Genomic DNA, 24,830 nt, shown 5'->3' with positions numbered 1-24,830 from the left:
TCAGTGAACGCATCACGAAACTGACAGCCTCTGACACAGACGCCTACGGAGAAACATCACATGCATCATGAACCAAAGCGAGGCAAGAAGATGATCAAAAATAGTGATAGTGTTGCCTGCATGCCTGTAATGGTTGTTTCAGAACAGCAGGGGGAGCCACACACATCAGATGGATGGACGGATAGGTGGATGGATGGATGGACGGATAGGTGGATGGATGGATGGATGGAAGGATGGATGTGCATTGTTTGTGAACACAGACGGACGAGCCTGTTAAGCAGATGTAATTACACTTCCCAGTCAACCACAGGCTTCAGAGTCTGACTCCACCAGCTTGTGGTGATGAAAACAACGTGCAGATTGTTTATTTAATGTTGCCCAACACGCCGGAGTGGGTTGTCAGGATTATGAAAGCCCGTTTATACCAGAAAAGAAAATTAGTATGCTAAAATCTCAAGGTAGCCGAAGTCCAACTCAAGTGAAATAATTCCTTGAGAGTCTCAATGTATTTTACTTAAAAGGGTCTTTGTTTTGATCTTGCAATTTTTGCACAGGATTTCAAAATTTTGAAGCATTAGACCATGTTTTCGATTTATATCTTGTCACTTGAACGTAGTAAATCGTAGTTTTGATGCAGTATCTCATCATTTCCACTGGGGAGTTCTGCTGTTTGGTGTTTCATGTTTATCTCATATTTGTAAGCCATCATTTTGATATAGTATCTCATTTTTACTCGGAAAGTCTCTCCTTTGACTTACTAAATCAGATTTTCAACTCAGTATCTCTTTTTTGATGAAGTAAATCATGATTATTTAGTAGTATTTTGTATTTTTGAATTATTTGAAAGTCTGTCTGTTGACTTAGTATCTCGTATTTCAAAGCTAAAATTTGTGTTGCTATTTGGTCTGAGTAAATTATTATTTCATCATTTCTACATTCGCATAATAATTTCATTTTCTTTTTTTTTTTATTAGAATCTGGTAAGCACTCATTTTTTTCACGTAGTATTTAAAAATTTCAACTCACAATCTAATTATGGATTTTGACTTATAACCTGTTCCTTACCATCACATATCTCGGATGAGCATTTAACCCTGCGTTGCTTTTCTGTTTTTTTGTTTGGTTTATTTTTCTTGGCAGATTTACGCTTCAGCGGCTGTTGGGAAGATTACGGGCAGGTTCCTCAAACACCTCAACACCTCCACGAAAAGCAGGCGAGGTTGCCAGACGAGAATACACACCCAGTCTGTGCACGAGAACTCACAGCTCAGTGAAACTGCAGAGTGGAAAACAGCAAGTGGAGAAACGAACTGAGAGGAGGAGAAACAGCCCACGCGGCCGGCTGCATGTAGTTATGATATCAAATATCAGCCAGATTATACAGGCCACTCAACGCTCCATGTTTTCATGCGATGCGACCTGGTGGGAGTTAAGTGAAGGAATCATTAGAGCCTTTGAAGTGTAAACCTCTCATTTTGTGCAGTTTCCTCCTTCAAAACCACAATTTTGCCATGGGCAAGAAACCCGGAAATAGTGAGACGTGAAATGAAGGGGGTTGGATCAAGTGTGTGTGTGTGTGTGTGTGTGTGTGTGTGTGTTGCAGAGAGAGAGAGAGAGAGAGAGACGGCAGTTATCCGGAATCCGTTGATTGAATCTTTCTCACATGTGGAGTATCGATCCGTGCCGATCAATCAAGCATCCCAGTATTTCCAAGGAAACCGTCTCGTCCACCGGAACACGGACCGTCTCGCTTTGCTTATTTTTTTTTTAATTATTATTATTTATTTATTTTAAATTTGGCCGGATAAGATGGTAGTAACGCAATTAACACCCCCCCCACCCCCGAGCTCATTCATAAGTGGTGACAGGTCGCGTTCAGACTGAGATCGGAGGCGAAGACAAAGCAGAAAGCAGAAAGGCGGAGGACGACCAGCGGCAGGAATACAGATCACACAACAACCATGAGCCGCCGTTAAAAGAAGAAGAAGAAGAAGAAGAAAGAAGCCCAGAGCAGATCTAACTTTCTGTCCGTCAGGCTGCTGATCATCTCCGGATCAAAGGGAATAAAAATACAGAAGCGCTTTGGTGATCTCCCCGCGTGAAGGGGATGACAGTGAAGCTGGACTTCGAGGAGTGTTTGAAGGACTCTCCGCGCTTCAGGTAAAGAGTTTCCACCTGTACCTTTTTTGTGTGTGTGTTTTTTTTTTGTTACTTGTGGTGATGTGGCCTATGAAAAAAGGTTGAACTATGACCTCCAGCAGCAGCACAGAAAAAAAAAACACCAAAGAAATCAGAGTTCAGTTTACTTCCTGGGGGGGTTTAAATAAGGAATAATGTGCTTCTACTAACAAAAGAAAAAAACAAACAGACCATTCCTTTGTTATGGAGACTTTTTGGTCTCCAACAAGGAGAGTTTGAGCTGCTAAGTATCAGCTCTGAGGTTAAGCCATGTTATGTAATTGCTGGGGTCGCTATAATGAGACAGCAGGCCTGCAGGTCCGTGGATGCTTTTTTTTTGGGGGGGGGGGGGGGGGTTGTGCTGTATGATGTATCATTGATCCACAGGAAACTTATAGAAGCTCTGGGAATTCAATTTTGTCATTAAAACACCTTTCACAGAGAGTTACAACGATTACTAGGTTTTCCAAACAGGGATTTTATTTAGCCTCTTCCTGAAACTTTTTTTTTAATTTATTTTTTTTAGGCAAAGATTTACTTTCCACGTCATTTTAAAAACTCATTAAATAGCCGAATGTGTAAAGTCCTTAACTTAGCTGTCACTGTGAGCAGCAGACGACAATTAATTTCCCTTTCAACATCAGCATCATGGCGTAATCAAGAGGGAAGTGTCACTGCAGTTGGTTTTGCAAGTGGCTCGAGAGAGCGTTTGGCAGAACTTGGGTGTGCCTCTGCAGCTTCTGGCTCCTTGCCTGAGTCAAAAAGTGGCTGGTGTCACCCGGTCCAGCTGATTTGGCATATTTCAGTTCTTAGTCTCTCTCTTTCTCTCTTTCTCTCTGTTGAATTTACGAGGCATGCAAACAGTGGTGGAAAGTTTGAGTTGCTGTGGCGGCGGCGGCGAGGCCTCGTGTCAGGCCGAGGAGCCGAGGAGGTGGAGAAGGAAGGGGGGGCGTTATCAAACAGTCAATCAAATAGAGAGGCAGGAAAAGGGAAGGAAAACATGACAAAACGAGGGGGGAAACAAACTGTCCTGACAGCCTTCGGGACGGTCGCTCAAATGTGCTACCTCCTGTTGCTGGGTGACAAGCGGGGCGGGAGGGCAGCAGGAAGCGAGTCGAGATGTGCTGAGGTGATCAACAGGAGACAGGAAGTGTGGTTTTTCTGTCTGTGGGGAGAATCGCGGCGGAAACTCGAGCTTCAGCTCTGCCTTAAACTTTCTTTCTTACTCTCTGCCTGTCATGCAGAGAGAGAAGAAAAGGATGTGCCTCCTTCACTCAATTCACCTTTCAATCTTCCTCCACAGGGGCCTCCTTTTATTTGTTTTAAACATCTTCCTCTCTTTGCTCCCCTTCTTTCTGTAGCTGACATGTCATTTGGTCGTATTTCAAGAGGACATGACCTCAGACTTTGATTCAAACCTCCCCGCACCAACAAAACACAAACAGTTACTGTCTGTTGCGGCCCTCCTCTCTTCTCTCAGACTCGCCTCTTCTTTTTTCTTTTTTTTTTTCGTCTTCCTCTGTCTCTCTGTATCTCTGTACTGTTGGTGAAAGGCAGCGGAAACCACATGGGTTGAGCTGTTGGTTTGAGAAGAGACGACAGGCAGACAGAGATACTAACTGTCACGGCAAAACGAAAAGAAATGGCTGCGCAAAATGACTTCTGAAGGGCTTTTTGTGCATCTATCAAACTCTCCTACACTAGAATTGTTGTCCGTGCAGTCATGCAGGCCTACACAAAAGGTCAATGGCTAAAGTGTCCTCTAAACTCTCTTCAAACCCACAGGAATGAATTTCCAAATTCTGCTGAAGGTCACAAAAAGCTTCTAAAAATACCAAATAAAATCAGGCTGAATTACAGTGAAGTGAGTGTAAAAAAGGTGCTCGGGGCTTGAAATAGCAGCAGCCGTGAAATATGTGCAGAATGTCCGAAGGCCGGGGCTGCACTGAACAACATTAAAATAACAGAATAAGCAGTATTTTTGTGCACGTGTAGAAAAATACTTTTATATTTTGAAAATGAAATGAAATTAGCGGCGTTGAAGAATGAAAGATGAGGTGCTGACATTTATCTGAAACCCTGAAAAAACTAAATAAATTATGAATGAAAAGTATTTTATTGAAAGTGGGATTTAGGAAAATGAAACATCTTTTGCAGGCTTATTAATACGTCAGCATTATTCTTTTATTTTCCCACAGTTTACGATGGATATTTCAAATAAAGCTGCAACAAATTATTATTTCTATTATGTAGATATGTTGATTTTATTATTATTATTTTTTTTTTTTTTCATTTATAGATTCATTTTTCTTACCTGGTTTATTCAACAATGACAGTGCACATTTAATCATTGCCCTGAAGGCTTTTAATCAGCAGCCTCTGGATAGAAGGAACACAATAAATAAAAAAAAAAAAAAGACGATAAGTTGATTTGTTGATTGATTGAATCTACAAACATGCAGAGAAATTAATGTCGGTACAAATACACAAGACATTAATTATGGTACTTTGTTAGCTAGAAAAATCAAACATGCAACACAGATGCATAAAGTATTACATCATAAAATGGAGAATAATGTTTATAGAAATTTGCACGAAAGAAGACATTCATTGTGAAACCTGTTTCCAACCAACAGTCCTCAATTTAAAGTGACGTAAAACAGAAAAAGATGCACGTGAGACAAACGTTTTGCTGTATTTGAATGCTTAATTACTTCAAAAATGACTCGTTGAAGCAAAAATGATCAACTCATTTCACCTCTCATGAAGTAATTCATAAACTTTTCACCGGTCAAACATATGGATAAATCCGTTATTAGTAATTCCGTAGTAACCTTTGACACGAGGACGGTGTGTTTTCTGTGTTTTCAGAGCGGACATCGAAGTCGTCCAGAACGATGTGAGTGAACTCGAGACGCGATTGGAGAAGGTGAGATTCACACACCGACACTTGCAGAGGCTTTTATATCACAGTTCTTAGTCACTGCTCAAAGATGTCCCCTTCATCTCACACACACACACACACACACACACACACACACACACACACACACACACACACACACACACACACACACACACACACACACACACACACCTCAAGCGAAGTGAGAGATGGCCGTCGGTGTTTGAGATGTTCTTTCACCTGACAGTAAGCAGGAACTAGCTGCAGCCGCTGCTTCCCCATCATATTGTCCTGCGACAGAGAACTGCACATTGTTCTGCTTTGACCTTATATTTCCCTCCCACGTCGTTTGTGTTAATCCGTGTTGCAGTTTCAGATCTATTCATCTAATAAGACATCAGTCACATCTGCGTTTTCTGTTCCCTGATGAGACTCGATAAGCATCCAAAGCGCCTGATTCGGCAGCAGGGAGTTGAAGTGGTTCAGAATTTTTTTAAAAACCAACTAACTGGGTTTAAAAGCTCCTCGGGTTCATTTCATCTGCTCTGAGGAAGTGCCCTTGAGCAAACGCCTCGGCGGCTGCAGTGTTTCTGCTTGGTCGATGACCTCCCTCCCAAACAAAGAAAAAAGCTTGCTTGAGATGCTTTTATGAGATTAAAAAAAAAACCTAAAATTGCATTATATCCTGCTGCAACATGTTTGTATCTGTCTGTACGTGACATACAGACAGATACAAAAAAAATACTTTTGGATAAAGTTGTGCTCTTTTGACAGAAATGATGTTGTGTTGCAACAGATATGCTTCAGAACAAAGTTACCTAAAACTCCTGCAACACATAAAATAACTAGTAAAAGTAGTTCTCACCATGAGTTGTACCGAGTATATAGAGTTGTTTAATTGGATTATTATCTGCCTACTGATGCATTCATGAATAAATACCAGTTTAATGTTGTAGTTGGCTCTCCATCAGCGCTTCTCAACTGGTGGGTCATGACCCAGAAGTGGGTTTTTTGTGTGAATAACACAGCTCACCTGCCTACCAGCTGAGCATGGTGAGAAGACAGATATTTCACTCAGGTGCTAAATAAACAATGAAGAAAAACACGATTTGAAATTATGGCTAATGTTGCTGCTTGTCTACTGGATGTGTAAATGAGCAGCCACTGATTGGCCAACAGTTTAGCTTGTTTCAAGAGGCCAAATTCATGGATGAAGCTTTTACTCCAGTCCAATTTTTTTTGTGTGGAAATGTTACTATTTAAAATGTAATATATATTAAAAAATAAACTCTCCTCAGTATAAAAATAAACCAAAGATAGTAAATATTTAGAAGTATTTGGTATATTGTTGTCTTCTACGGTTTGATACCTTAAATCTATTTACAGATTAAAAAGCAGGAGGTTAAATTCAGCATGAAAACATCGCTTTAACTTCCTGTTATGTTTTAGTCGTTCATACCGGTTACGACATTTATTGCCTCCGGCTCCTCCTGTCGGGAGTCTCCAGGAGAGATTTAACTGTATTTGTGTCGTGCAGCTTGTGAAACAATGCCAGGCCATGCTGGAGGCCGGCAGAGTCTACTGCCAGACCAGCAAGAGCTTCGTCAACGGGCTGCGGGAGCTGGGACACCACTGCTCCGGGGACAAGATGATGGAGGTGAGGAGCGAACACTCACACGCCACCTCATCGGGGGAGTTATTTATCTCTCACCTTATTTTCCCAACTCAGATGCTCTCAAAAAATTCACTTTAAAAAAAGGAAACTTCTCAGCAAAGAATATTTGCGCATAACTGAAAAGATGGAATTGCACTTGGGATCATAATAACCGCACTTTAACTTCTTAATAAAGACGGTACTTAAAAAACAAAGTTCTGTTAAGATGTGACGGGAGTCCGATTTAAGATGTCTGTTCTTGCAGGAGTGCTTGGACAAGTTTTCCCAAAGGCTGACTCTGATCTCGGAGGCACAGGCGGTGAGTCCGTCCGCCTGTCTGTCTGTCTGTTGCCATGACGCCAATTTATCTGTGCTCGCCGTAAAGCGGTACGTCTCCGTCTCCTTTCAGGATGTGATCGAGACCACACAGAAGTCGGTGAAGACGAAGCTGCAGACCTTTGTGAAAGAGTGAGTGCAGCCCGGCCTGTTTGTCTTATCTGATCCTTTAATGCGTCTCTCTCTCTCTCCACCGGCAACAGCATCACTCAGACACCTTCTTCAGACTGAGTCACTCTGCTCCATGTCTGCCAACCGTCAGCAGCAGCTTATGACCCTTCATCCTCTTCATCCTCATACTTTATCTTGCTCCTGTGACGGGAACCATTTGGGTAGATTAGATACGAGACGGCACGCGATGGCAGAATTCAAACAGTGCGAAACCACATAAAAACTATCAACGCTTAACGTATTTATCGGGCCATGTTAATAAAAGATGACGTGAGCACGATATTCAAATCTGCAAGGAAAGTGAATCCAGAGAATTTCACCAAAACATTTAGCAACTGCCTGCAATTTCCTTGTAGACGTAGAAACGGTCCTCAGCTTAACTTTCTGCTCACTTTGAGGTGAAATACTCGCAGAACCACGAGGACGAAAACCCCAAACTTTTCCTCTCCTCTTCCCTTTCGCGTCCCTTCCAGAGACGTTCGTCGGTTCAAGGACGTGCGAAAAGAGTTTGAGCGCAGCAGCGAGAGCCTGGAGGGGGCGCTGGGCCGCAACGCTCAGGCGCCGCGCGGGAAGCCGCACGAAGTGGAGGAGACGAGCAACGCGCTGCTCAACGCGCGCCGGGCCTTTCGGTCGGAGGCCTTGGACTACGTCCTGGAGGTGAGAAAAGACGCTCGAAGCGGTGAAAAGACAAAAAAACAACAAAATCACCTTATTGACCTGCAGAAAGCAAAATTCAAATGATGCTGGGTTCATTCAAGTTGGTCTGTTGGGAAAAAAAATGAAATAAAAATAGCGGATAAACCACAGCAGCACGTCGGATTATATCATGCTGTGAAAGATAACAGGTTTGCGGTTGTGGCCGAGCTGGCGATGAAAAATAGAAACAGACTCTTTGAACACGGCTTTCTTTTTGTTTCAGATTAATGTCATCGAGTCCAAGAGGAAGACAGACATCCTGATGGCAGTCAGTTCATTTGTTTTGTTCTTACAAATACAGACGTGGATCTTTTAAATTCATACTTTATCGGGCACTTTTACCGGATTTGTTTCGTCCGTCTGTTCCAACTGCTTTCTTACCATTTCTGTCAGATGTTGTCGCTGATGGAGGCCCAAGCTCAGTTCTTCCAACTGGGCCACAAGTCTCTGTCAGAACTGGATGACTATCGACAAAAACTCAATGAAGAGGTGATTATTTCCTGTGTTTCGCAACTCCATTTTGGTTGGAAGTAATCGAGCAGTCATTTCAGACGTTAACTTGGACGTCTGCGACTGAAACGAACGATAAAGGGACGGAAGGAAAAATTTAAAAAAAAACAGACATCTTCTGAAATGAACTTTAAAATCTTAATTTCATCAACACTCTTTCAGGAAAGTGAGAAATTTGCGTTTTAAATTCGTGTATATACAAGTTTTAATCATAAAACATCACAGTCGCAAGCCACAAATTTGTGCAATTACTTCATTTTTCGCCGGAGTTCTCTGCTTACTGCAGTTCGACAGCTGGAGGTCAAAATCTGCTGTAAAAGTTGCCTCGGTTAAACAAAGAAGACAGCTCAAAGCTGATGTAATTATACAGCGTTCAATCATTCACAACAGGCTTTACAGATGTTTTACGTGGCAGGAAATGAGCTCAAGAATATTTGCTTTTTGCTCAGTGGCACATAAAATATAGAGCCAGATGTTAAATGTAACAAAACAATGTTAATAAACCACGTGGTATCTCTAGTGATAAGAAATAAAATTTAAAAAAAACGTTGCTCGGCTAAACCACATGCAACCAGGTCACGAGATGACACCACACTTTCATCGTGACAGGAAAAAGTGAGCAACAACAGGAAATATTTCACATGTCTGTGTCTCTGTGTGTGTGTGTGTGTGTGTGTGTGTGTGCGTGTGTGCGTGTGTGTGTGTGTGTGTGTGTGTGTGTGTGTGTGTGTTAGTGCCCGCTCTCTGAAACTGAAAAAAAATACAAATATATTCTGCACCGTCAGCCTTGAGGATCGGCAGTATTGCTGTTGAGTGTTTCTTTTGTTAAATTAAAAGAATTTCAAACAGGAAATGAGTTGTGAAAACGTTCTCCGAGCCGAATGAACCCACAACACGAGCTCTTCCTTTTTCAACAGGAAATGATAGGAGTCCGAAAAAAAATTAATAAAAGCAGATGAGACGAGAGAGAGATGGAAAGAGACCGGGGATAATACACTAAAGCAGATTTTTCTACAAGAGAAACCACCCGTGTTGTTTCTTCGTTTCAACACTTCCTAATTCCTGTTTCCAGAAGAGTCTGCAGGGGCGATAACTCGACTCGATCTCTTTTCTCAAAGAAGGAAACACGTTAGAGAGGAAAATGAAAGAAAACTACGGTCTGATGGAATCTGCATGAAATCTCGTTCTACACCGACATGAATAAAAGTGAAAGTCAAGATTGCTTAACAGAAAAGAAGAGTTTAAAATAAAAATAAAAAACATTTCATGTTCACCTCCTACAGAAATTGATTTAAATGTATTATGTCTTTTTCTGTTTTGACAGCACACCCAGTTTGTTCTGAACTCTGCCAGGGAAAAGAGGGACATCGAGCAAAGGCATGCGGCAATCAAGAAAAAGGTAATACAGTTATGAAAAATGTACAACCTGAAGGGCAGCCATCCTGTTTAGGTGGCATTGTGGGTAATGTAGTTTCGACAAGAAACGACTGTGAGTTTAGGGAGGTGTGAATTGGGAAAGTTACTATTTGGTAATGTCCTATTTCCACATTAAGACAGCAAACAGGCAACATGACCACCGCTGGGATATCTGGTCTATTTCTGATGTCACAATAAGTGACAAAACAACCTTTTCTTCACGCATATTAACCAACACACGGATAATGCAGTGGAGCCAAGGAGGTTCATATTATTTGTACACGTTTTGACGTACACGTCTCGCCAAAAACGGTCCCCATTTTGGCTACGTTGCAGAAGGGGCGGGGCCAAACAAAACCCAATAACAAACTGCTGAGACTGACGTTTTTTTTTTTTTTCTCACTAAGTACAACTCTGCTGTTGTCGTATCCAAGCCATACAAACAGACAGCACAAAATCGACGGTCATTTTTTTGTTGTATAATGAGCAAGCAAAGCCGGAAGATATTTTCAAGGCGACCCGTTCAAATATTACAAGCGTCACTTCCGGTTAAGCACGCGGGTGGCCGTTTTTGAGGAAAGTGACGAACTTCCGGAAGCAGACTTACACGAACTGAGAAGGAATACTCTTTTAAATGACATACATCTTTTTTTGTTTCGTTTCCCTAAACAATGAAAACTAAAAAGAAATAGGCTCTAAACCAGATAAACAATGATGCAGCTTTAAATAAAGCTTTCAAATCCCTGCAAAGTGACCTGTATCTCTTGAACATTTCAAGGACGTGGCCTACGATGACTCCATCATGGATTTCAATCCTGACGCAGCCAATGGGATTGCAATGGAGGGCTACCTGTATAAGAGAGCCAGCAACGCCTTCAAGACCTGGAGCAGGTACGAGTTTGACCACCGAGTCCTTCCCACGGAGCAGCTGCAGTGTCTGATTACCTCCATAGGCATCACTAAAAGGACTCGGATGTCACCCCTGTGCATCCTGGCGTACATTCAAAAAAATGGGTCTTCTTTGTTGGCTCGTGCGACAACAAATTGTCGTTATTATCTTTTATTGTTGTTGGTTTTTTTTCCACCTCAGGCGCTGGTTTTCAATTCAGAAGAATCAGCTGGTGTATCAGAAGAAGTTCAAGGTAAAACCATTTTTAAAACAAAATGTCACAATTTCTCAAATACACTTTTAAAAAAAAAAAAAAAAAACACGAGCAGCCTTTGGAGTCTGTGGAAACACACAACTGTGTATGTAACGCAAACACACACACACACACACACTGTCTGACCTGATGTGTTTTTGTCCTGTCCACGTCTCTCTCTCTCTCTCAGGACCAGCCCACCGTTGTGGTGGAGGACCTGCGTCTGTGCACGGTGAAGCCCAGCGCCGAAAACGAGCGACGGTCCTGCTTTGAAGTGGTCTCGCCGTCAAAGTGAGTTTGTGTTCGTGCACTCGTGCATACGTGACATACGAGCATCCTGCAAAACACGGTGTTGTGCTGTGAGAATTTGTCCACGTCAGTCTCTCATATGCTGAGAAATTGAATGGTCACTGTGTGTGTGTGTGTGTGTGTGTGTGTGTGTGTGTGTGTGTGTGTGTGTGTGTGTGTGTGTGTGTGTGTGTGTGTGTGTGTGTGTGTGTGTGTAGATGCTGTTTGTTGCAGGCGGACTCAGAAAGGCAGCAGCAAGCATGGATCAGTGCCGTCCAAAACAGCATCGCCTCGGCCTTCCAGGAGCACAGAGAGGACACACACAGCCCTGTGAGAACACACACACACACACACACACACACACACACACACACACACACACACACACACACACACACACACACACACACACACACACACACACACACACACATTTTTCAGTGGGAGTTTAATCCGCACAGATAACGGTAAGTTCTGTGTCCTCATTCCTGCGTTTTCGTGTTGTCAGCGGCAGCGCTGCAGCTCGGTGTCAGCGAACACTTTGGGTGGAGGAGGAGGAGGCGGAGGAGGAGGTGCGAACCAGGAGAACAAGGGCTACAAGGCGCTGGAGGAGGTTCAGGCGCTCGAGGGGAACAGGGAGTGCTGCGACTGCGGAGAGCCCGGTCCCGAGTGGGCCTCCATCAACCTGGGCATCACGCTTTGCATCATCTGCTCGGGAATACACAGGTACAAACACACACACACACACACACACACACACACACACACACACACACACACACACACACACACACACACACACACACACACACACACACACACACACACACACACACACACTTGCCTTGAAACCTGTGATATAATGGTTTCCCCCTCTAACAGGAGCCTTGGAGTCCATTTCTCCAAAGTACGCTCCCTCACTCTGGACTCCTGGGAGCCGGAGCTCGTTAAGGTAATTTAACTATTCAACTACAATAACGACACCAACCTCCATAATGTCCTTTTTCTGTGAACAAAAAGTGTATTTAATACTTTTCTTTAACTAAATCTCCCCCCCCACCCCCGAAAAAAGTCATTTGCACTGAAAGAAATCATTTTGTTCTCATTTCTTTGTTTTCTTTAGCTGATGTGTGAATTAGGAAACACGGTAATCAACCGGATCTATGAGGCTCGCATCGACGAGATCACCATCAAGAAGCCCCACTCCTCCAGTCCCAGGTAAAAAACAATGAACATGACCCGGTGTAGACAATTTAAAGGGGAATTCCACTGATTTTACACACGCAGATCAGTTTTCTTGTCATTGGAGAGGATCCTTTGTCCGTAAAAAAAAAAAAAACATCCTCTGAATCTCTGCAGTCTGAGACGATGATGTCATCAGGGTCGTCTTGGTTTGGACTAGATTACACATTTACAGCAGGAAATACTTTGGAAATGGGGACTATGGAGGGTAAAAGATGTGAGCGTTTACCAGGCAGGAGGAGGCTACGGAAATGCACCACCTGTTGCATTGTGGGAAATGTATAGTTTTTGGAGCTTGACCCATGTTCGGCAGTAAAAGTCGGGACGTCTGCCTTGGCTGCTTTGATTTGAATTATTCTATTCTCTTGTAACTTTGTGGAATTGCAACACTGACGTAGTAGCTGCAGCACCTTTTCCTGCCGTTATTCATAAAGTGGTTGACGCAACATCCCCGTCAGTTCAGCTGCAGAAAACACAGCAAATAAATAGTAGCGCACTCTTCAGTAACGTTGATGGCATTACATAAAAGCATACGTCTGCCGTGAGTGTGAGGAGGAAGCTTCGAGAGAATTAGAGGCTCAGTGACGGGTGTAAAGGTCCGTGTCATTTATCAGCAGCTTTTAAACTCCTTTTAAACGTATTTTTCGACTTCCTCTTCTCTCCTCTGTGTGGTATCGCTGCAGACAGGAAGTGCAACAGGTACATGAGTAACAGATGGTTAACGTTGTGACGAAAGTGTCCTCAGGAAGCTCGATGTGAGGCTGCATGGTTCAAGCAGCATGAGTTTCCAGTCTTGTCTTGTTTTCTTTGTAGCATTATTCTATTATTTTGGTCGGTTTTTATTTTTATTTTATTTTTTCCCGTGTTTTAAGGATCTAAAAAAAAAGTTTGCGATGTATTTAGATACTAAACTAAGAAGGCGAGTTGACTCCTGAACAGTGTTTTTAACTGAATTCATTACTCCATTAAAAGAGTCTCTGCGCCTCAGAAACACGTGTTTTTGTGTCTCAGTTGCGAGAAACATACTGACAAAACACGCACGTCTCACTGGAGACATTTACATCTGTCTCTCATTCTGTCTGTCTGTTCTGAATGTTTCCGTCCCTCAGAGGAGACAAAGAGTCATGGATTCGATCGAAGTACGTCGAAAAGAAGTTCATCCAAAAGCTCCCCGAGACCGGGAGGAACCCCCCGCTGAGGCAATCCAGCGCCAAGAGAAACCGAGCGGCCACGCAGGACCGGACCGCCCAGCGGCCGCCCCTCAAACCCAAACCCAACCGAACCACGCTGGCTCGGGGCACAGGTAAAAACCCCTCGTTGAGTTCGTCGCTCGCTCCTGCTGACGTCGACGAAATAGAAACACACACTTACACAGAATCCTCAAACTTGGCGATCCAGCAGAAGTTGGTAATCTTTGTGGGCCGGTCTGCTGGATCTCATCTGTGCGTGAGCTGCTGTTGTGGCAGTCAGCAGGATAAACCAGTAATCATGACTCTCTCTCTCTCTCTCTCTCTCTCTCGCCTCAGGGCTAAGTCCCAGTGACCTTTTACAGACAAACAATACGGGCTTTAACAAAGGTGAGATAAAATACACACACACACACACACACACACACACACACACACACACACACACACACACACACACACACACACACACACACACACACACACACACCATCTCATTTTTAGCCGCAGACATCAATTCGCGGGTTTCGGGCTCTTCGGCGCTCAACAGAAGGAAGCAGCTCAAACGGCCAAAACTAAAGTTCAACATAAACATCGACCAACTTTTGTGATGATTGGACAAACTCATTGATTTATGAGCACCACGCGCATGCACACGTTTTATACACTTTCTTCAACACTACTATGAAACGTGTTGCGCATGTTTTGTAACAATTGGACAAACAATTCCCAATTTGTAGTCTGATTTTTGTTATGCCACGCCCACCTTTTTACAAATACTTGTAGCGCCCCCCAGTGGTAGTTTTGGATGAGATGACACTCTCAGGGCCTGTATCAGGTACTTATATGGACACGTCCTGCAAGTTGTGTGATGTTTGGCCCAACAGTTGCTGATTTTGGTCCATTTCTGTGCTACGCCACACCCTATTAAATTTAATTGATCAGTATCTTGGAAAAAGTGAGATGAAAAAAGTTCAGGAAAGTTTTTGAGTGTAATTTAATTACTTAACAGTCCTGTACGCCATTTCGTTCCAGTGCCATATGCTGTTTCCGAAGTGTATCATACGCAACCTCCTAAAAGTGGCATGTGCTGTTTCCTAGCAGTGTTTTGAACCCCGATAACAATAAACTGATGCAAAAACTGCGTTTTGCTCCTTCGCGGCTTGAACCCGAAAACTTTAAAAAAAAATGAAATTAAACAAATTAAGATACGTTACCCCATTTCTCCTCTCAGATGTGGAGGAGGAACATGAGGATCTCAGCGGTCTCCATCCCGGGGCGCTGCTGTACCGCTCGGCTGCGCTGCAGAACTTCCCCGTGATGGCTGACGCTTTGGCCCACGGAGCCGACGTCAACTGGGTCAACGTGGGCGAGGAGTCGAGCACCCCGTTGATACAGGCCGTGTCAGTGGTGAGGAGAGACTTCGCTTTAAGTTGATGTTAACCCGGAGGTTGAATCTCGGTGGTTTTGGCAAATAGACTTTGTGCGGAAAAATATCTCATAAGCGACATTAAACCTTCAGAGCACGAGTAAGCAGGGGAAGAAACCCTCAGGATAAGGCTGGTATTTGTATTCATATAATTGGTGTAAGAATAAGAACCAGCCTGGTGCCGTTTCCATCCGACACTTCAAGGCAGTCATTCGGCCTCGCCTGCGGGTTTTTTGGTTTTTTTTTAAATAATTTTTTTTCAAACCTGTTTAGACAAGATTGTAATGCGGAAAGTTCAGAGGGTCGTACACGTAGTTCGTCTGTGAATGACAAAAAAACAAAAATCAACACAGCAGCTCACCTGTTCCTCTGAATCGAGCAGAACGCTTTGGCCGCCTGCGAGTTCCTGCTGCAGAACGGCGCCAGCGTGAACCAGGCGGACAGCAACGGAAGAGGACCGCTGCACCACGCCACCATCCTGGGACACACGGGGTACGACGAGCACACGCTCACACACACACACACACACACACACACACACACACACACACACACACACACACACACACACACACACACACACACACACACACACACACACACACAGACCGATAAACAGAATCCATGACCGTAATGAAGCCAGATAAACTCTGCATCTGTCAAGGAGATTCAGAGGTATCTTCTATGCAGCGGGGGAACAAATAATCTGGACATGATTGATAAGAATTATTATTATTGGTACAGATGTTGACCACTACAACCTTCTGCTGAGTCATCGTGTGAATGTGGATATTTACTTGGCAAACTGAAGCGAATGAAAGCAGCACTACTTATCAGAAAGGCGAGGCTTTAATCTCATCGAGCTCAGGTTTAGATTTCAGACCTCTGTTTGGGCGATAATGTGCAATTTCTGTTCATTTTTTAACCAGATAGTTTCAAGAACTGACGAAACTGAATTCAGTTCCTTTTTCCTATTTTACATTTCCAACCCATCAAATCAAGCGAAGGAGTCCAATAGTGACTTTAAGAGAAATGAATGATTTTGAGATGCAGTTTTCACCCTTTCAACACCATGGTTGTGTTGTTCTCGGTGTTGACTGAGTTTGTATTTGAGTGCATGTAACAAGATTGTTGCAAAGAAGACTTGCACACATCAAAAAGAAGAATAAACTTGTTTTTCCCAGGTTGGTTTGTCTCTTCTTGAAGCGAGGAGCCGACTACAACGCCAGGGACAAGAACCAAAAGGACCCCATTACTATCGCCGTGGACAACGCAAACGCCGACATCGTCACTTTGTACGTGTTCCGAGTCGAGGGAGATGACGCAGACCGGTTCAAAAACAGCAACTCTTCTCACTGATCTTCTGTCGTTTCAGGTTGCGGATCGCCAAGATGAACAAGGAGATGCGCGAGATGGACGGAGCGTTCGGCCAATCAGGTCACTCGGAGGGGCAGAGATCTGAGGGGGTGGTGGGGGGGACGGGAGGTGGGCTGGCCCACACCAGGAAGAGTCTGCAGGCCATAAAGAACCATATAAGCGGCTGGGCTCTGGGGGGGCTAAATGATTAGATTACCATTCAAGGACATTCTCAGATAAAAGATAAATAAATAATGGACTTCATTGTGAAAGAATAAAAAAAAAAAAAAAAAGTCTTGTAAACGGAGAAGGAGCTCGACCGCAGGGTACGACGAGGACGTAAACGGAAACAGGTTGATTGATCGCAGAAGATGAAGAAATCTCTTGTAAAACAAAGAGAGAACTTTGTTTGAAACGTTCTTATTCAGAGTCCACATGCACTTTGAATTACAAATGCACATCATCCTGCACTTTGAAGCCCACAATATATCCCAATACGTTGTCAAAAGAGAGTGCTGCATGTGGGTGTTTTCAGCGTTTCACTGTTGTATAACTGAGCTTTAAGAAGATTTATATATAATAGACCTCAATCTGGTCCATCTGAAGGATATTTTGGATATTTTTACATCCGGTGTGTACAGTGTGCTGACTTTATCAAGAGTTTTTCTTTTTTATCGTTTCTTTTATTCCAGTGATGTAAGCTACATTCAACGTTGGTTTTGGTTCTCAAGGAATATTTTCTCCCACTATTCTGTGAATAGTGACTCAGTTTGAGATTTTACACGCTTATAATTGACCTGTTTATATTTATCGGAGCCAGGCTCGGGAGCTAAAGGCAAATAGTGGGTTTTGTTTGTCATTTTGTCATTTGTGTCTTTTTCAAGCTGCCGACTCCATTCTTTCCTGATTGTCCTCTGGTTCATATCAAAGCTTTTGTTAACTTTCTAGTGGGGGGGTTTTCACTCACGAAGGAATGGAAAGGTGTTTTTGTCCGCTTGAAACAACTGCTGCTCAGTATTTGACGTGCTTTATCCTTGTCTGTCTTTGCTCTCATGTTTCTTTGCCTCCTTCTGAGACGTCCAGCTGGTCTCTGCTGCTTGCGCAGTGTGCCACCCACTGCAAACTAAGAGGTAAAGGTCATGTGCTTGCCATGTTTTATTCGTCCATTTGCATGCGTGTTGCTTTAGGGCTACAGCTCTAAATGTGTTCAGGAAATAGTTGGTGGTGTTTCCGCCATTAAAACTAAATGTGTCTCCAGAGGTGAAAGATGGTTCAGAAACAGCTGCGTCTCATTAATATAGAGGATGTGCTCAGACATTAAATTATGGCATTAATTTGAGCGTGAATTTTTTAGTATTCCTGAAAGCCCGCAGCTTTGAGGCTCATGTCTTCTTCTCTTGTTTTATTCCAGGTGATGAAACCTACCAGGACATTTTCAGAGACTTTTCACACATGGCCTCGAACAACCCTGAGAAGCTGAAACGCCGCAGCGCGGACCCCAAACCTTAACCTCCTCCTCCTCCTCCTCCTCCTCCTCCTCCACCCGGCTGCCCAGTTTTACACCGCCGACGAACATGCTTTCAGACCCGAAGAAAAGATTCAGGTCACAGGCACGCAGACAAACACACATTTTCCCCTGGCAACCGGCCACATGTTCAGTCACAGCTCAGCTGGTGCTGACTTCAGACGGGACCGGCGCTCCAAACACTGAATTCTTTGTGCGAACACGTCAGAGCAGAACAATCGTGTCCAAGTGGAAACACTGGAGCAGCTTTATGAGATCAGCGTGAGGTGTCTTTATGTCTAGCAGAGGGTAACACCATCACTCTGATTAAAACCAGTAAATCTCTTGCTTTTTTTTCTTCTTTTTAACCAAAAAGGGCTGTTTTTTGTTTGTTTTTTAATATATATATATATATATATCTTTCTGCCTTTTCTACTGACTTGTTACATAAAAAAAAAAATAAGTAAAAATATTTTTTAGAAATGTTGCAAAAAGTCAACTTTTATTTCAACTGTCTTCCATCAAGTTGTAATGTTTGCCGATTTTTACATTAGGGACAATGTCCATGTCTATTTTGTCTAAATTATGTGAGATTATTTGTATTAAGATCAAATAAACAACAGCACAAACTTATGTCCTGATGATTGGAACGTACAAGTCTTGTTTTTCTGCCAAAACACCAGCAGGGGGCGCTGTCAGTTTGTGGTATTACCACAAAAATTCTGCCTCATGATGAAAAGTGAAACAAAACTAGAGAGAAAAGACGCATTCAAACAAAATACTTTTTAATTCATGGTTACGTACAAAATATCACATTTGAACATATTGCTGAGAGTTTTCAGGTCGTTTGAGGTAAAATACTAAAGAGTCTGTCAGGACCAATACTTCTGATTTAAACTTTTTTTTCACCTTTCAGCAGTCTCTGCTGCTCCACTGTCGAGTATTAACCGAATGCCTTTTGCATCACAACAACCCTGAAGTCAGTGTCGGTAACCAGCAGGTCAGTGACCCCGTTGCGTTCCTGCTGCAAACACGGTGTTCATCCAGCTGTTCTCACAGACAAACATCTACAGTTTGAACAAAACAGTCGTGGCATATAGTTTATAAAAGTACAGCTAGAAGTGCTTCTGCAAACAAAATTCAGGTATCATCAGAAAATGCACTTCTTTTATCCCTACTGAGAAATATGATAAAGTTCCTGAGGTAAGAGTCGACAGCAGAGAAACTGTCCACATATCTGCGTACACACATTATGCAACAGTGTAAAAACAGTTATCTAAAGGTCTCCTTCAAAGCGGAGTCCAACTGGAAAACATGACCAGCGCCGGGCCTGAGCCGACTTTGATGTGTGTCCTTTGGTTTGCAGTTATTTCACTTCTTTTTTTTTTTTGCAGATTTTTTTGGAATGTGCAGCAAAAAAAAGCCACGTCAGTTTAAACGCTGAGAGCTGAGAGAATTTTTCTATTATCATCCATTCTCTCCGTCGCATATATATTCTTAAATGATTCTTTTCATTTTAAATATAATAAAGTACTGGACGTACAATCCGCAACTGGTATTACTGACTTTTGTACTGGAACTTAATGGGTCGTATTTATAGTGCTAATTGTAATCTGTGCCACGTTAAAAGATTATAGTTTAAATGAGAAGAGTGCAATTAAAGATAAATCGTGGAAGTGCAAATTTTAAATATGCTGGTCAGGTCTTACAGCGACGGATTCACATTTTAAAAATAAAAGTGTTCCGCTTCTCAGTTTCTTCGTAAGTCAGCGGAAATTTTGACGTCCAAAAACAATTCCGATCCCACTTTTCTCCACGTTTTTCTCTCCTGCGCGGCGTCTCACTGGGCACCATACATCGGCCGCATGTACGCGAACGGCGTTTTTCTTTTTAGTCGGGAGGTCCCGGCTCCGACATTAAGCCGAGGTCACGATGTGTAACGGAGTGAGGAACTCGTCGGGCCTCTTTTCTCCCGACTCACAGGAAGCTTCGGTCTTCGTGTCAGAGTCTCCGCGGTACAACAAATACGCCATCACGGCTAACGGACCCTCACCTGACGGTCCCGAGGCCGACGTCGCCTGTCGGATCACTCCGCTCGTCTTTGATTTATGTCCGAGGGCAAACTATTCATCTGTTGCAGCTCCGGATGTGAACCTTTTTCTTTGTCGTCGATGGGGCGTCGCTGCGAAGGCGGCGGCTCCTTGCAGGAGAGGTAGTGAGGCAGAGTGGCCATGGTCAGGCTGCCGACCACCAGGAAGGACCCGGCCATCAGGAAGGAAGCCAAGTAGTTGCCTGTGATGTCCTTGAGCAACCCTTTAGACACAGAAACACTGACATGAATACACAGAATATAGTCACAACAACAACAACAACAACAACATAAACACTGTATGTCTGTGGCATGAAATATGTGAGAATGAGATAATCAGAGAGAAAATGAAAGAAGACCTATAAGAGACCTGAATAAAGTCATCAAGGTAAAAAAAAACAACTAAAAAACACTGACGGCAAAGAGGAAGAAACACTCGTTAAGAAAATGTGGCTTCGCTCTGAAGTGATCTGTTTGTGCAGAATCATGTGTTTAATCACTCAAGAAACTTAACAAAGAGGCTTTTTAGGTTGAACGAGAGTTTTCCAAAGGTCAGTTCATACGGCAAAAAAAAAAAAAAAAAAAAAAAAAACAAAGAAAAAAGGATTTTCTAACTTCCCTCTGCTGTTTTCAAACCAGTGCGTTATCCAAATTAACATACAAGCTGATTCTATATGTTAAAATGTTATTAATGAAATTACATTCTTCTAATTTGTAATAGGAGGTGGAGACATCGATCTCTGACAAGAACATAATATGTGAAAACATTGAGGTTAAATTTAAATTAAACCTGAGTGGTCAGATATCGCTTGAAGAAGAGAGGAAATACTGTTTTTTTTTTGGTCATTTCTGACCCTTTAGGAGATTCTGCGTTGGCTGATTTGTAACCGTGAGGTTGGAAACACAGGGAGGACTCTTGAGTACTCATTGACCCATCTCACTCCACTTAATGTTTGACTACTGTTGGCTTCGGCGTGTAAATGTGTGTTTATGGACTGATGGCGGTCACATTTCGATAACACGGAACGAGCTGCCATTGGTACACTGGCAGATATAATCACATACCTGCAGTGTAACGGAGTTTACCTCCTCTAACACTCCCTTCAGTGTTCTCCTACCTGACAGAGGTCCCCCCAGCAGTCCCGCGCCGCTCTCGAGGAGCTGCAGCAGCCCGAGGCCCCCCATCATGCGCTCCATGCCCACAACCATGGGCACCACGACGAACACCAGGGAGGTCAGAGCGCCGGAGCAGAAGCCGTAGAGGAGGCTGATCGCCATCAGCGCGGCGTAGGAGCCGGACAGGGAGCTGACGGGCAGCAGCATGATGAACACTCCCGCCATAGCCGTCCAGAAGCTCAGAAGATGAATCAGACGAAAGTGGCCCAGGTCGGAGAACCAGCCCGACACCACGCGGCCCAGGATGTCCGTGGCGCCCGCGGCCGACATGATGAAGGCGGACTGGTACTCCGAGAAGCCGACTTGGCGGCTGTGGGCCACCAGGTGGAAATACGGCACGAAGTAGCCCACGTTAAAGAGACTGACGGCCAGGGTGTAGGTGAGATAAGGCCTCTCGAAGAGCAGCGACAGCTCCAGGTAGGAGGAGATCCGCCGCAGCACAGCGGCACACGAGGACTTGGTCTCTGAATCCACCTGTCGGGGAGGAAAAGAAGGACACGCCGAGCGTCAACTTGGGTCACCCAAACGTATTCTTCTCAGAGCGGCTTCAGTTTTCAGGATGAATTCACTAATTGGTGGCGTCTCCGTGTGATTGTTCTGTGCTGACGGCACAGCTTCATGTGGCCGAGTCTCACACGGGACCAACGGCTGCTCTTACGTAGACGCCGTCTACGTCTGTCTGCTCTACCTTTGTCGGGGCTTTAGCGGGCTTCTGCGGGCGGATGAGCGCCCCGCAGGCCACTATGTTGAGGCTGAGGCCCCCCAGGATGAGCAGCGCCCCTCGCCAGGCATACGTCTCCACCAGCAGCTGGAAGAGGGGGTTGAACGCGAAGGAGGAGAGGCCGATGCTGGAGAACGCCAGCCCCAGAGCCAGCGTGCGCCGGCGGGTGAAGTTAGCCATGACGGTGGCCACCATGGGGGTGAAGACCAGACCCCAGCCCAGACCTGCAGGACGGAGGAAGCAGAGCACACCACGAGGGCTCAGTTCGGCGACTTGTAATTTGACTCCTCAAGCCCTCGTCTATTCCTCGAAAGGGTGGAAAGGGTTAAAAAAACAAAAAAAAAACGAAGACGACCTGCTCTGTGAAGCGACTTGAATTAAATGGAGGGATGTTTTCTAATGAGGACGAGGAACTGAAGCCTTCATCTTCAGTGTCGTTTCGAGACTTCACCTGAAATCACTCCCATCGTGAGGTAGAGGTGAACGAGGCAGGTGGCCTGCGACGCGAGTATGAGTCCGAGTCCGGAGAGAAAGCCCCCCGTCATCACCACCAGCCTGGCGTCGTAGGCGTTACACAGCGCGGTACCCAGTGGACCTGCAAAAAACAAACACACACATTCACACACAACTTCATTTTATCACCCCGACCAACTTCTTCAAGCCAAAAACAGTATCACATGCATTTTGGACCCGCTGGTGCTTTGTAAGACTTTGCTTTGTGAGTTGCAGCTCTTTTTTCGCAAACAATTTTTAGCCAAATAGATTTGACAGGAAAAAAACAAAGTGCTACAACACCATAAATTGACATTCATTGGATCCAGCTTCTTAAATGTGAGGATTTGCTGCTTTTTCTCTTTTTTGTGTTCTCTTTAAATTTAATAATTACATTTTATTTACTGAATGATTAGATTTCTGGTAATAAATAATCAATATTAAACACAAACCGTTATCTGCATGATTACAATCAAGTCGTTATTCGTGTTATTCGTGACTCACTGAAGAACTGCTGCGCTGCCAGGCCGGTGGATGAAATCCAGGAAATGGCTTGAGCGCTCTCGTCGAAGTATTGGACGAACTCCACGAAGAAGATCCCCAAGCTGCGCATCAGGCCGAACACGAGGCTCGTGCTGACGAAGAGGGCCGCCACCAGCACCCAGCCCCAGCCTCCATCTGAACCCTCGGCGTCATCGCTACGGCTCTCCGATTTGGGCTTCGAGTTGGTCATGTCGACGACGAATGTCAGCAGAGCGAGGAGGGCTGGTTCAAAGGGAAGCCCTGCTGTCGTGAATAAATCAGTCTTACGAGTGCAGAACAGGTCTGGGATCATCTCCTTGGTCGTTAAAAAGCCGCAATGATTAACTAAATTCTCAGGGTTGTTGCCATGTGTGTGACCAGGCTGCTTAACAAGCCGGCCTTCGTTTGACAACATGTAGGTGAGAGGTGAAGTCTGGAAGTGACTGCTGACAGGTGGATGGAAATCAGATAAGCCACAAAAAAACAAAAATCCTCAGCCAACTTTCGCTGCATTCTGTTTTTAGGGTGCGAAAGCCCTATTGTTATCCAAGCGATTATTATGATTCTACATAAACAACTGCATTTTTGGAGGCTTTATCATGTTCAAAAACTCATGAATGTTGGTACACCCATCTCTCCCGGCGAAAAATTTGGTATTTTAGTGGAGTCACGAGTGGGCGTGGCCAAATGGCTCGCTAGCGCCCCCTAAACAGATGCCCCGGCGGCTCCATTTAGCTACATGCACGAAATTCGGTGGACATGTGTATCACACCTAAACGTACAAAAAAGCTACATCGCACCATTACGTCAACTCAACAGGAAGTCCGCCATTTTACCTGTTGAGTTAACCAGACTGTCGGTTGAGTCACTGGAAGCTCTGAGTGAACTCCGTGAAACTCTTTCTCCTGCCGCGTGTTTTCAAAGGAGGTCTGCAGTGATATTAAATATCTTCCTGTAATGTGTAGTGTATGCAAAACTTTTTCAATTTCTCCAAACGTTTCAACTTCACTAAAAGTTGAATCACCATCAACAGGCCAAGATGGAATCTGAACCATTAATAGCAACCTTGGTGAAGTAGAATATTTTACCTGTTAAGTTAACCAGACTGTCGGTTGAGTCTCTGGAAAGCTCTGAGTGAACTCTGTGAAACTCTTTCTCCTGCCACAACTCATTCTCCAGCGCCGAAGATAGTCCAGCGGTCTACGACGCCTACTCCGAGCCGGAAGCGACCTCATGAAGACACGGGTTCGAGCCCCGCCGAGGTAATACAACACTCATGGTTTACCCGCCGAGGTAACGCAACACACACGGTCCACGGTTTACCCGCCGAGGTAACGCACGAGGTTCACGGTTTACCCGCCGAGGTAACACACACGGTTCACGGTTTACCCGCCGAGGTAACGCACGAGGTTCACGGTTTACCCGCCGAGGTAACACACAAGGTTTACGGTTTACCCGCCGAGGTAACACACGAGGTTCACAGTTTACTGAGGGTGAATTCCCTTAATATGCCACATGGTTCACGGAGAGCAAATCCCTCTAAGGGTAAGCCACGTGGCTCACGGAGGGTGAGACCTCTTAAGGCGAATCCCTCTAAGGGTAAGCCACGTGCAGTCATACTTATACCAAACCAAAGGTCAACACAACTAAAACTGAACTAAACAAACAAAAAAAAAGTCCAAAAGTGACTTCTCTTTTTTTTTCAGATTTCGGACATGATATAGTATGACTGTGGTGTTAAGTTGCCTCACAGTGAGAAGTAACTTGAGGCATGTCAGTTCAGAAAAAGGTCATACTCCAAAAAGTCAAAAAAGTC

At 44.2% G+C, this 24,830-nt stretch overlaps 2 protein-coding genes across 3 annotated transcripts; one reads left to right on the top strand and one right to left on the bottom strand.

Moving 5' to 3' along the window:
• Positions 1-1,294: 1,294 nt before the first annotated feature.
• On the top strand, positions 1,295-18,647 carry acap1 (ArfGAP with coiled-coil, ankyrin repeat and PH domains 1). 2 transcript variants are annotated; one of them, XM_069707635.1, is made up of 24 exons: positions 1,295-2,160; positions 5,050-5,107; positions 6,621-6,740; positions 7,003-7,056; positions 7,147-7,205; positions 7,718-7,901; positions 8,164-8,208; positions 8,334-8,429; positions 9,775-9,849; positions 10,645-10,757; positions 10,957-11,008; positions 11,199-11,299; positions 11,515-11,626; positions 11,805-12,022; positions 12,179-12,248; positions 12,420-12,514; positions 13,648-13,841; positions 14,065-14,115; positions 14,960-15,135; positions 15,537-15,646; positions 16,339-16,449; positions 16,530-16,591; positions 17,594-17,640; positions 17,922-18,011. In XM_069707635.1, exons 1-23 carry the CDS (start codon positions 2,108-2,110, stop codon positions 17,635-17,637), a joined length of 2,253 nt encoding a protein of 750 aa, XP_069563736.1. In that variant the 5' UTR covers positions 1,295-2,107; the 3' UTR covers positions 17,638-17,640; positions 17,922-18,011. The 2 variants fall into 2 exon arrangements, with proteins under 2 accessions (XP_069563736.1, XP_069563735.1); XM_069707634.1 differs by lacking the exon at positions 17,594-17,640 and having other exon boundaries at positions 17,922-18,647.
• A 135-nt stretch (positions 18,648-18,782) lies between these two features.
• Positions 18,783-24,265, bottom strand: slc16a13 (solute carrier family 16 member 13). The gene is made up of 5 exons (XM_069707637.1): positions 22,997-24,265; positions 22,452-22,595; positions 21,968-22,224; positions 21,222-21,753; positions 18,783-20,327 (listed from the first exon to the last, which is right to left on the bottom strand). The coding sequence occupies exons 1-5, from the start codon at positions 23,427-23,429 to the stop codon at positions 20,101-20,103; spliced, it is 1,593 nt and encodes a 530-aa protein (XP_069563738.1). The 5' UTR covers positions 23,430-24,265; the 3' UTR covers positions 18,783-20,100.
• Between the last annotated feature and the right edge of the window lie 565 nt (positions 24,266-24,830).

Source organism: Brachyistius frenatus, unplaced genomic scaffold (genome assembly GCF_029030835.1).
Source record: "Brachyistius frenatus isolate BFR_SWC_R1_liver_20210118 unplaced genomic scaffold, ASM2903083v1 Contig_70, whole genome shotgun sequence".
Classification (NCBI taxonomy): Eukaryota; Metazoa; Chordata; class Actinopteri; family Embiotocidae; genus Brachyistius; species Brachyistius frenatus.
This window is presented reverse-complemented; position numbering and strand designations above follow the sequence as displayed.